Genomic DNA, 13,310 nt, shown 5'->3' on the forward strand with positions numbered 1-13,310 from the left:
TAAGAGGTTGTAAAGTATTTTTGGATGAAAATTGACTGATATATGGTCGCTCAAATTTACAATTGGCCAATTTTTCGATTTTCGTTGCGTTTACCATTGTACGTTTTAATTCTCAGTTTTTGCAAAAAGGAAGGAAATAAGACGTTCAAGAGTTTTCATCACATGACTTATTCGAAGGGTNTGCAGTCTTTTTTTCTCAATTTTTCACTGTCGCTAACTTTCAAATTCGATTTCCCTGAAGACACTTTCCAGTTCAATTTCGATAGCAATTCATCAGTGTTAAAACTTATTTCTTTTCAATTTAATTCATTAATTAATTGCTGTAATAAATATTTCTTGGATATTAGGCTATTGATTATATAAAAAAAAACAGGGTTAAAATGATGTTCAAGAAATTTTATTGCATGAATCGTTCAAAGGGTCATTTTAGATGAAAAAACCGCGGAGTGCTATTAAAATAGAGGGTGGAAATTGGAGATACGGGTGACAATGCACCCATTTCAGTTTTTTAATTGTAGCTCGAAAACGAAGCAAAATTTCGCTATAGTTCATAGGGAAAATTATTTAGAGAATTGAATTTCCCATGGAAATTGCTTATTTAAAAAATTTGAAAGGAAAATTTTATGCAAAAAATCGTTAATAATTTGAAAAAAAGGCAAAAAATTCGATTTTTTTATTTTTTTAACTTTTTTGCCTCTAGTTTTTTTTTTTTAATAAAGATAGGTATAGGCATTGCTTCATAGAAACAAAATTAGATAAAATTTCCTTCAAAATAAAAGATTGTAAAGTATTTTTGGATGAAAATTGACTGACATATGGTCGCTCAAATTTACAATTGGCCAATTTTCCGATTTTCGTTGCGTTTACCATTGTACGTTTTAATTCTCATTTTTTGCAAAAAGGAAGGAAATAAGACGTTCAAGAGTTTTCATCACATGACTTGTTCGAAGGGTCATTAGAAATGAAAAAATTAAAGGGTTGAAATTGAAGATAGGGGTGAAAATGCACTTTGCAGTTTTTTAAATATAACACGTAAACGAAGCAAAATTTCGATATAGTTCATAGGAAAAATAAAAGTAAATGCATTATTAATTCAAAAATAACATTTGGTCCCCAGAACTAGTTGATTACCTAAATTGAATTCCCGATTAATTAAACCAGCGATACATTTACTGCTTTTAATGAATGCGCACACAAGCAAATTCCGTATCAGGAACAAATAACGAAATGCTCTCAAATTTTAGGGGCGTATTTTTCACTCGGCGTCCATTACTATCTTATCGGGGCACAGATTCGCTGAAACGGGTGCCTTCGTGTGCTGTTTCAGCTTATATAAAACCGTCTAGGGCGATCGATTTGATGCGGGGGTTACTGAACTTTAGGTCTCCCTTTTTATCTCTCTCTCTCTCTCAGCCCAAATTGCAATGATACTTCGCCCACGTTACCGTCAATTGTTTTTTTGCCGTCAGTGGAGCTTTTATTCCTTTTATCCATCCGGGGAAAGAGCCTGGATGAATGATTGTCTCCGAGAGTCGTAAAAGGGTATACAGCCGGCTGTTTCAATGAAATAATTTCCTTTCCTCCAACAAATGTTGGGGTAGCATCCAGTTTTCACTTCGACATATTTGCTGTAGAGATTTTTTTTGCCAAAGGGAATGATTAATTCCAAAAACAGTTATGACCTAAAAATTGGAATCGTCGTGAAATTATCAATATATTAGGGAAACGTAAAAAATGTATATAAAAGATTACTCTGTTATTGTGATTTTCCATTTCCTGCAAACAATTAATTGTAGTCACGTATAAGTATGGAAACAAAAGAACCATATACCTATTCCACACTAACTAGTTACGAAAAGTTAATGATGTCAAACAATTTAAAAAAGGGTAATTTCTTTCTACACTAGTCATTAGAAAAATGTAAATATTTATCACCTTGAGACTTGAGACACTTAGTTGTTGATAATGGACGATATCAGTTGATAATGGACGATATCGGTCATTCCCCAAGTTATTTCAAAATAACGGAGACTCGGTTTTTTATTTTTTAAATCGATTTCCAATAAAGGAGAGGTATTTGTTTAAAACAAGTGTACAACCTTTCCTTATCACGCGTATCTATAACAATATTAACAATAAGGTCGTAACATTGGGTTTATCACTAACCTACATGCTAAAAATGTCTATTTAAATTTGTATAAGATAAAGTGTCGTACGACTGTTGTCTTTCTTGGGCAATGAACGAGAATTTTTTGAGGGTGGGTTCTTAAGTCAGCAGGAATTACAAAATTAATTCTCTATGTAAAATGTTCAATGAAAAAGTTGCAAAATAAAAAAAGCTGTACCTACTGTTGATGAATGGCAATAAAAATAAAGCAAATGATCTTAATAAGCAATTTTCTGTGTGAAATCCAAAACTACTAATCTTTCGAATCCCGAAACTTCCGTTTTTAAAAATCATTTATCTATAAACATAGTTAACATGAAAAAAATAGACCTCCAATCTTTATTTTTCTTATAGCTGCAGGAATTACAAAATTGGGCAGTAAAATTTGAATTAATTCACTCAAAAGTCGCTAAATTAAATATATATATAAAAAAGTTCTTATTTGAAATCCAAAATCTTCCGTTGGGTGTACCTACATATTTCACTTACCTTTCGATTCCTGAAACTGCATTTCAGTATTTAAAATATAAACCAACGTTTCAAGTATTGGTATTTTCGATTAATTACTTTCATTTTTTTTTTTCAGAACTGAGTATTGCTCAAAGATCATTCGCCAAGTGCCTTCAGGGTTTCACTTTCGAATGCATCGGTGGAACTCAGACTGACGATGAGCAAGTCATCTGCGCGTCGCTGAAAAGTTTCAGCGACCTGATCCTTCAGGTCGAAGACGAAAGGGATAGGATGGTAAGTTGATTGACCCGTTTAGAATAATTTTACTTCATTTTTACTATTTAGCATAGTAGCATTTCCCCAAAAATCGCGTCAATTTAAAAGATAAACCTTCAAGAAATGCCTTTTTTGTCATAATTTCCTCTACATTGGCTTCTAACAAACAAAAAAATTAAAATCTTCATTAAATGCATTAAAAAAATTGAAATTAAAATCTTCATAAAAAAGTACAGGTGAGAACTTAAGTAGTATAGTATTTCCGAAGTCAGTTGAACATGTATAAAAACTCCTAGCAATACAATTTAATGAGTTTCATAGGCCTCCCTATAAAAGTTTTCTGCTAAAGGTAAAAAAATTATAATAATTTGTATATAATGTGTAGGAAATTTCTATTATATGTTCATTTGACCAACATATTTTAATTAATAATAATAATAATTATTATTATTATTATTATTTACGTCCTCTAACAATTTTATTATATTGATGGCAAATTTCGTGTTATTCCGTTTCAAAAGGTCTCCAAAATACCTTGTTGTAATAATATTAGTAAACAAAATATCCGTCTTATTTCCCTCTTTCGCAATTGTAATATGAATGATTAATAGAAGGTGCCTATAATAAATTAAAATTACCTGAATCACATCAAATTCCACATTGCTGCACTGCACTGCTAGACAATTTGTCAACCACTTATCAACAACTGATATTTACTGCCCAGTCGCCCAGTGCGGCTGTGTTACACGCCGTTTGTCCGCGCGCGCATTCTTCAATTAGGCGTATACATTTCTATCTGTATATGGGTGATGGCTAAATAAATATGGGAACAAGTTTTTCAAATATTTCAATGCCGAGTTGCTACGTCAGCGACCGAACATGGTACATACTGCCAACCTCTTGATTCTTCAGTTGAGATCGGAAAGACTATACATATTAATTTTGTGGTCATGTGTAGATGGCACTAGTTAAACTTTACTAATGAAGCATATATTGCCTAAACATTTTAGTTTTTGACAATCCAGGTTAAAAATACAGGGTGTCTCATAATAGTATGTCTTTATTCAGGGGGGTAAATGCTTTGTTACCATGATACAAGTTTCAATAATTTTTCTGTTTCTTCTTTGTATCTTCCACAGTTTTGGAGATATGTAGCTCAAATTTGGAATGTCGTAGGCTAACTTAGATTAACTGTATCATTGACCCTCCCTAATAGTCGTCGCGATCTACAGGGTGATACTTTTTCTGGGGTCAGGCCTTTTTTAGCCTCCCAAACTTTCTTCCGGTACGCCAGTGGTATTTTCTAGGTTAAGGGTATAATTCTCTGTTCAATTTAGCAACTTTTTTTGTCTCCTTCAACGTTTTCGTATCCTTTATTAGATGACGGACGAGTGTATATTCAGGTGTGTGGCCAGTGACGTCACTCTAATATCTGTTGCTAGTTGTAATTGAAAGATTGCGCAATATATTTAGTGAATCAAAAATAATTTGATTTTTATTGTGCAGTTTGGAATATATTGTATAGTCTGTGAACAGTATTGCGCAATATCTGTTCAGTTGTGTATCGAATGTAGTGCAGTGTCACTCAACATGTTCGCTTAGGAAGTACCAGAGGTAAACTAAATTATTGCACAATAATAGTGCACCGTCTGGGGATATTTCTTAATATTATTGTGCAATATATTGGATTATGAAAGACATGATATTTTTCGCCTTTAAACTTTTTTACGCTATGAACTTTCTTATCTTATTTTTTCGAGTAATGTTTGCTTTTACGTTTTGATAAACATCTCGTGTAACGTCAAAAATGGCAGATTCCTAGTTTCTCATTGCACAGTCTGCGACTCGCCATCGGCTGGTTATGCAATCCGATTTCAAGGAAGATCCAGGTACGGAGTTTTTTTATCTCGAAGATTAGTCAAGCGGAAGATCTACGATCTACGCGCATACTTGGTACGCCCAGAGAGAGAGAGAGAGAGGGGGGGGGGAGACCCACGATGGTGGTGTTCTGTTGCCCGTTGCGGAGATGTGGCGATGGCCTCACGTTAATCAAGGGAGAAAATCATCAGCATCCTCCGATATGCGTGTAAGAATGTTACGGGGCAATGCTTCGCGCTGACGGAAAGGTTCGCCGCTACACCGGTCATACCAGTTTTTCGTAGCCTACTGTAGTGCCATTATTACGATTTTAATTCACTTTCTCAGGCCGTGATGTAATACCAATTACGAGGGAGACGCCCAGGTGTATTAAGATTAAGAGCGAGACTGATGGATGGATGCTGGCGCTGGCTGGCATCACGTATAATTTAGTTTTTTCTAATATGCTTTTTTTGTTTCGTTCTTATCCCTCATTTCCGGTACTAGATATAGCTTGTAAAGACAAATTGCTGGTGTCAATAAAAAATTCAAAGTAATCTTGTTAGGTTAATAAATTCTATTTTATTATTTGATTAAATAGACCAGGGCGGATCTGTTTTGAGGTGTATATGAGAGGGGGCAAACAATTTTTTTCTGGATTACCTTCAGTACAACTCACATAATAAAAGTGTAGATCCCTAGATCTGGGCGAGGTCCGGAACATTTTCAAAATTGCAAAAATGTTTAAAAAATTAAAAAATATATAGTTTTTTACATATATCTTGGAACCTATGCATTTTGGAAGAATATTGAAGAGGAAAATAAGTTTTAGAATTGAATTTTGCACAATATATTCTAAGTTTAAAATGTTTATTAAATTTATTACCGATGTTCCAAAAAGAGTAATAATTGCTGAAAAAAGGCAAAATAATCAAGTTTTCTGGATAATTTTTTTAAAATATTTTACTGCTCTGAGGCATTCTAATTTTGGTAAAAAAACACTTTAGAGTATAATAAAACAACACACCAAATTTCATTAAAATCGGTTCGATAGTTTTCGCAAAATAACTTTTTGCAAAAAACTCGAATTTTCAAAATATCTCAAATGCCTCAAATAGATACTTGAACATTTTTTCACATAGAAAAGACCGCTCAACCTTTCAAATGGTTTTTGAATTTTGAATATTAGATTACATTTATCAATTTGCAATTTAGTTTTTTTTTCAAAAATTATAATTTTAAAATACTATTTTTTCTTAATTTTATCTGTATTTAACAAAAAATTAATTTCCTAATAAAAAATTTTGTTTTAAATCGTTTGAACAAAAATTATTTAAATAATTGTAATATTTATAACTAAATACATACATTCATATTCAACGATGAAATATATACGTAAACAATTTTTTTCATTGAAAACATGCAATATCATAGGGTAAAATATACAATATATTTAATGCATAAATAATAAACTTGGTTTATAACAAAATATGTGCAAATTAGACAATTGGAACAGTTGGACAGTTCGAATTCCTTGGCTCGCGAGACATCGGATTAAAAAAAAAGATCGAAATTGGACCATTAGAAGCCGCGAGCAGCAGCTTTTCCGCTGATTTATCTATGTTGCCGATAACTTATGGATATGAAAATTTTTTCCAGCTTAGAACTCGGAAAAACGAAGCCACTGGATCAAAGATTATTGCTAAATTGTTTATAAATTAACGTTAAATGCCAACAAACTTTGACCGCTTTTATCTCGAGAACCAATAAAGGGAATTTAACTTTTTTTTTAAAGAAGCGTCTTTCCGAGTACTTTAAAATTAATAATTGTTGAAAAAAAATTAAATTGCAAATTGATAAATGTAATCTAATTGCTTAAAAATAAAAAAAAGAGTGTTAACTTTAAAAATTTACTGTGACCGATTTCAATTTTTCAAAAACCATTTGAAAGGTTGAAAGGTCTTTTCTATGTGAAAAAATTTTCAAGTACCTATCTAGATGTTTTATTTGAGGTTGTGCAACATTTAGAAAATTCGAAAAATTTTTTTCCAAATTCTTTTCAAAAAATTATTTTGCGAAAACTATAGAACCGATTTAAATGAAATTAGGTGTGTTGTTTTATTATGTTCTAAAGTTTTTTCTCCAAAATTAGAATGTCCTCGGAGCAATTAAAATATTTTTAAAAAATTGCTATTTTGCAACATCGGTAATAAATTTAAAAATTTTTAACTTCAGTATATTGTGCAAAATTCAATTCTAAAACTTTTTTCCTCTTCAATATTCTTCCAAAATACATAGGTAGGTTCCAAGATATTAGTAAAAGACGCAGATAAATTAGGTATTTTTTAAACATTTTTGCAATTTTCAAAATGTTCCGGACCTCGCCCAGATCTAGGGATCTACACTTTTATTATGTGAGTGGTACTGAAGAAATTTCAGCAAAAATTAGCTTGCCCCCTCTTACATTCTTCACTATATAATTTTAAAAAGCATTATATTCGAATATCGAAGTGTGTTCTGAGTTTGTTTTTTAAGTTTTACTCGAAAATCAGGCTTTTTTCGAAAAACATAAGAGAGTAGTAATTTGCAGAAAATTGAAAGACGAATTTGAAAATATTGTATCACCGTAAAGCAGTGGCGTACCTACTATTTTATTTAGAAAAGTATGTCACCTATACCCTGTATCTCCGCCATTGGAGCATCTAATTTTAAAAAAAGACGTCAGATTTTGGACAATGTTTACATAAATACATGTGCCCAATTTCAAATTACTTCACTTACTTACTAGTCTTTAAATTATTTAAAAAAAAATAAAATTATTTTTTCAAGTTTAACACCCTGTATCTTTTTAACGAAGCGTCCTAGATAAAAACTTTATAGGAAAGACTCCCCTTAAAATTAACCAAACAATACGAGGTGTCATTTTTGGTCACCATTTGTGAATCACCCTGTATAACTGGACACACCCATGTTACATACACTATTACAACGATAGGACTTCCGAGTATTACCTTGATTCATGCAGGACCTTTTAATTTGATAGCTTCGTTGTTATTACGCGTGGTTTTGTGGTACAGACGGACATTTGACGGAATCGAAAGACTAGAAGGGGCGTTCGTCTACAATATCAGAACAAAAACCACATGCCTTAACGGCGCACGCAATAAAATCCATCTATTTTAGCTTTAAGCGGGGCCCGTGCATGTGTTGTCTGACGTAAATGACTGCGGACTAATGTTGCCGGCATATCGTCTATATTGCACATAGACAAGTACAGGTTGAATGACATTTCAATTAGTATTCTGTATTTGAAAATAAACAGTGGCGCCAAATATATCTCTATTTTCTTCTGCGTTAACCCATTGCGAAAAGAAGAACGGCAACCCAGCTTTGCAGTCATCCTAAATAGAAAAGTACAGAAAAATATTCCCTTAACTTGAAAAAGGCGATAAATGCACTTTGTATTCGCAATAAATTTTGATGATGTCTTCTGTATAATGTAATTAAATCTAAATTCTACGCCTATGACTTTTTTACTATAAACGGTGTAACAAATGTTTCGAAAAATGGCTTTAGAAGATATTTCGTAGAAATTAATTTTTCCTCCTGAAAAAGTTACAATAACAAACATTAAACAAAAATGTATCCTTTTGTTTTGGAATGAGACATGATTTAGTCAACATTGTTGTGAAAACAGTGGCTGAAACTGCTGTCACAAGTCTGTTTACATGTTAGTTTCTGTCAAACACTATTTCTTGCATGATAAACAAACTAGTAAGTGGTTGCTAAAACTTAAAAAATTATCACAAACCATAAAAATGTTGACATGATAAAAAAAAACCATATTTATTGTGATCTTTTCTAAGACCATAACAACTAATATGTAAACAAATTTGTGACAGGAGTTATAGCGATTGTTTTTTACAGTAATGTTGATTAAGTCATGACTATTTCCAATACAATACATTACAATACAATATACATTTTTGTATAATGTTTGTTTTTGTAACTTTTTAAGAAGAGGTAGGGAAAAAATTTCTGCACAAAAAATGTTCATAAAAAATAGATAGTTTTCAGTTATCATAAAAAATGGGTATGTTCGTGGAAAAAAAGTTGAAGACGTCAATTTTTTATTTTTCGAATATTGAAAAAAATGTTTTTCAACTGCAAAACGGACCTTAGCGAGTCCCTATTCATGCCGTCTAAACAGATTTTTACTGTCGTTTTTCGTTTGTCTGTTATGGGCTCGGGACGCGAACTTTGGGACACCCTGTACATATAATTTTACAGACACCTACTTTATACAACAATTTACATTTTTGTGGAGATTACACAACGAGACTGAATAATAATAACTAGTTTTACTGCTGTAATTTTCAATTTTTGCAGCAATATTTTTCTGAAAGTGCACTCGTTTAAAAATGGTTCCCTTGTTAACCAAGTCAAACATGAAACTGCATGGTTTTAATTACTTTGTTATAAGATTAATTCCAAGAGATAACCAAAGCACTTAATTATATAGTGATAGTTTTATGATTGCGTTAATTGTGGCTCTCAGCTCAGTGCTTGAGATCGTTTACGAACTTGAAATATTTTTGTAATAATAATTCTTTAATGAAAAATTGAAACAGAAGAAATAAATCACGTTTTTTATCACTTTCGCGGTGGATATTTTGTGATATTTCAATTTTACTCAAAGATCTGGGTATTATTAAATCGTTGAAAATAAATAGTAGACAAGATGTACCTCTCCTTTTCAAGGCTATTTGGAGTGTCACAAACGCATTGACACTGGTAAAATAATAATTGGTAAATATTTATTTAGCGCAGACGACGGTTAAATAAATGTTTGCAAACATTTAAAAACGTGAATTCCCGGAATTTCTTGAAGAACCTTAGTAATTTACCTTTGAATTAAAGTAATATAAACTTTTATTTTTCAAAAAGTCAGACAGAATTGTACTTAATAAATATGGTAATCCGAAGTGAATTAAATGTAAGATAATTACTTTCTATAAATAAAATCCTTGACAGTTTGAAGTTTCAAAGAGTGAGGTTGATGAAAGTGGTACACCCACGCTACCACCGCTCTGTATATGGTACCGGCATAATCAGACACGAAGTGTAATATTAAGGGACCGCATTCAAAAATCTCGTCAAAGCTTATCCTGATGTAGGTATATAATGTAGTGAGTAAAATTCTAAAAACTTTTTAAAACTAGTAAACTAGTAAAAATCTAAATTGGATTCAAATGCGAAACAGACCTTTAGATGTGAAAGGCGTAGATATATAATTTAAATAGGATAATCCTCGTAAATCCTTATCGATCATTGTCTCACTATTTTATCAGTAGCTTTTTTTATAGCATAGCATAGCTTGTAGACTGAGATAGAGAGATATACGAGAGAAATTAGAGCAAAAAGGTAAAAAAGGTTTCTAAATGTAAGGCTACGTGAATCTTTGGTTATCACGATAAACTTTTAATGTTGAAATGAAATCATTTTATATCCTGTATGCGTAGTCTAAATTTCCCACTGAACATATACATGTTATTATAAATAAATCAACTTGATTCGCAACAGTGTAACGCTAAACCACTAGTTTATGACACGTTGAACCACAACCTAAATACTTCCATACCGCTATATTACGTGTGCAATATGTGCAAGTAAATATTATATTAATTTATAATTACCCCGTACAAAAAAAACGTTCTACTTTCGTTTTCAATTCGTTCTGTAAAAGTAAACTTAAATCGTTAAGTTGGTAATTATTTGCCGATACATTAACGTCGTTATATAAGCAACGTGTGGGAAACATTATAAACGTTTTAAATGTTTGGTAGAAAAATAAAAATTTAACGTTTCCGCAAAGTTTATGTTAATTCTAAAATCTTACCGTAAAATCCTTTTTAAAAATTAAATGAGATATAATTTAAACATAATTAATAGAAATTTTATCTCAAATACCATTGTGGCTTGGAAAAACATAATTGCCCCTATTTTAATTGTAAAGTCATTAGTATGGAGGACATATCTTTAATTTGATGTGATTATAATTAATTCTCATATTCACTCAAGATTTACCTGTGTCCGAAATACTTATAAATCAAAATCACACTTCAATTTATATTTTTTGTATTATTTTATTCTTTCGAACGCTGTATTTCCAGAGTACGTCACTGGTTTTAGTTGGTAATTGAAAGTGATTTGTTTAGCTTTTAATGATAAATATCAATTTTTTTTCAAGGTTTCTAGTATGGCCTTGATCGACTGAGTGTTTCGAGGATCAAATGCACCTTACTTAAAAACAAATGACCTACAAATTTATTGAAACATTTTAATCTGCTGAATTGTAGCTGATTATAAAAAAAATCGATTTATAATAATTATGTCGGTTTAGACATAAATACATCTATTAAATGTTTAAATATGGGTATATTATAAGCAACTATAAAAAATTAAACATCATGAATTATCTTCCAATAATAATAATTATAATTGTTGAACATTGGTTTGAAAAATATATTATTGAGAACAGTTGTACCATTTTCCCTATGTACGTTATCCCATCACATTTCATTTGTTTTTAAATGGTTCATAAATTTCGGTTGATTATACCTTTCACACGAAACATTTGCTAATTTGGTTCGAAGTGTACGATATTATCTTTCAAATGTAACAATAAAAATGTATATTTGTCGGGTATATGAAAAAACGGCATTTTCGAGCTTCCTGCTACTTATTCCTTGAGTGCGAAAAGCTTTTAGCTGCTTTCGTTGACAAATAATGGCCTCAGTTGAACCCGGGTTGCCTGTAATCCTTAGCAACGTCTCGAGCAATAGTGACGGACCACTTTTTAGAGAAAACAGCAGAAATCTCCGGCAGCTCTCCTGCTAATTCCGTTTTTTTGTTTCTGCCATTGCAATGCGCTGATTTCTCGGTTGGTTAGGTTCCCGATGTAAAAACCCAATTATATTTAATTAAAACTATTCAGCATTACTGCTATTGAAATCGATTTTTATTTCTGAACGCTTTTACTGCCGGTTGTTTTGATTTCACAGAGCGGGTCGCGGCGGGATGCTGGCCTTTTCATTCTCTAACTGCCGTGCTTCCTGCCTACCGTCAAACCGAGATCGGTAATTGTGACAGTAAATGAGCTCTATTACATACAGGGATGGCCAGAAGTACGGAATAAAATTCATATCTTTTGAATAAGTTATTTTTTTTGAACNCTCATTAGAGCGAAGAAAGGCAAGGACGTGTACAAGAGATTCGACGAACTTTTCGATGAACCTGTAAGTTATTTTTTGATATCTCAAAGTGACGTCCATTTTCGTAATTTCTGGTATCCCACCTCGATAATATTATTTTGTATAACCGAGCAAAAAGTATAAATTTGCGTTTCCAAAAAGAAGCACAAACTTACACATTTCGGATGAGTGAGCGATTATACATTATTAAAAAATGATTTATCATCTAAATCCTTTATTCAGATAAAGATGAACACATTTTGTAACATTTCAGAGCTTCGACCCGCTTAAAAGAAAGTACCCAAATTTCAAGCAAAAAATAAAAATAGTGGTAGGAGACGTCAGCCTGCCGGACCTAGGGCTAAACGATGAGGACAGGGAGAAACTTATCTCTGAAGTGGACTGCGTCATACACTTCGCAGCGACTGTTAAATTCAACGAAGCTATCAAATTGGCGACTTACATCAACGTCAGAGGAGTTCGAGACATTTTGAGGTTATGTAAGCAGATGAAGAAGTTGAGGGTAAGCATCACTGGTATTTTTTATCGGTTATAATACGGCATTGTAACACCGGAGTTCAAAGGAAATAATTTCTAATACTAGTGCTTCGAAGAAATTGCTTTGGACCTTATAGTCCACAGTACAGGCCCCCTCTGGAAAGTTGATTGCCACATACTTTATAACTTCTGAGGAGCAATTTTTTCACTCCAAAAATTTCATATTTATAAATGGTTATTAATTATTATTATGTAAATTATTATTTGTTTCAAATAATTATAATATTGCTTATTTAAGCTTAAAAATTTTAGTTATAAACAAATTAAGTTATTTTTGAGCCGATTAATACGATCTTAGTGCATAATGCATTATTTCTAAATAAATTAATATTATACTTGATATAAAAATCCTTTTTTCTCTTTCAAGTTTTAATTCGCGTTTGTTATTTTTCTTTACAAAAATTTTCCTATTTTTCTAAAAGAAAATCCCAAAACTTTTGTGCATAATTTTTTTACACCTTACATACTTTTTTGAAATCGTTTAATTCAGAAAGACCTCCCGTAAATAAAGGGGATGATAGTATGACAAAAAATGAGAATTTTTTGTCTCATGAACTCTGTCTATCTCCTCTTGTTTTCGAGATGCAGAGACAAAATAAAATTTTTTAAATAACATTTTTATGAAAATTTCCAAATGGTGCGAAATATTTTTATGAAATTTGGTAGTCCGAGGTTTTTAAGGGTGCCAAATACGCTAGTCTAATTATTTTTTGTATATTTCATAGAGGGCGCTAGTTATGCTACATTCT

At 31.8% G+C, this 13,310-nt stretch overlaps 1 protein-coding gene across 2 annotated transcripts in view; it reads left to right on the forward strand.

Annotated features, from left to right (window-relative positions):
• The window catches only part of LOC108905435 (rho GTPase-activating protein 10), a 55,986-nt gene that overhangs the window by 16,150 nt on the left and 26,526 nt on the right, over window positions 1-13,310 (forward strand). For both annotated transcript variants that reach the window (XM_018708281.2, XM_018708282.2), the window contains exon 2: window positions 2,754-2,911. In XM_018708281.2, the coding sequence (XP_018563797.1) occupies window positions 2,754-2,911 (158 nt within the window). The remainder of the gene's footprint in view (window positions 1-2,753; window positions 2,912-13,310) is intronic.

The sequence above is a fragment of the Anoplophora glabripennis genome, unplaced genomic scaffold, assembly GCF_000390285.2.
Source record: "Anoplophora glabripennis isolate ALB-LARVAE unplaced genomic scaffold, Agla_2.0 scaffold42, whole genome shotgun sequence".
In the NCBI taxonomy this organism is placed as follows: domain Eukaryota; kingdom Metazoa; phylum Arthropoda; class Insecta; order Coleoptera; family Cerambycidae; genus Anoplophora; species Anoplophora glabripennis.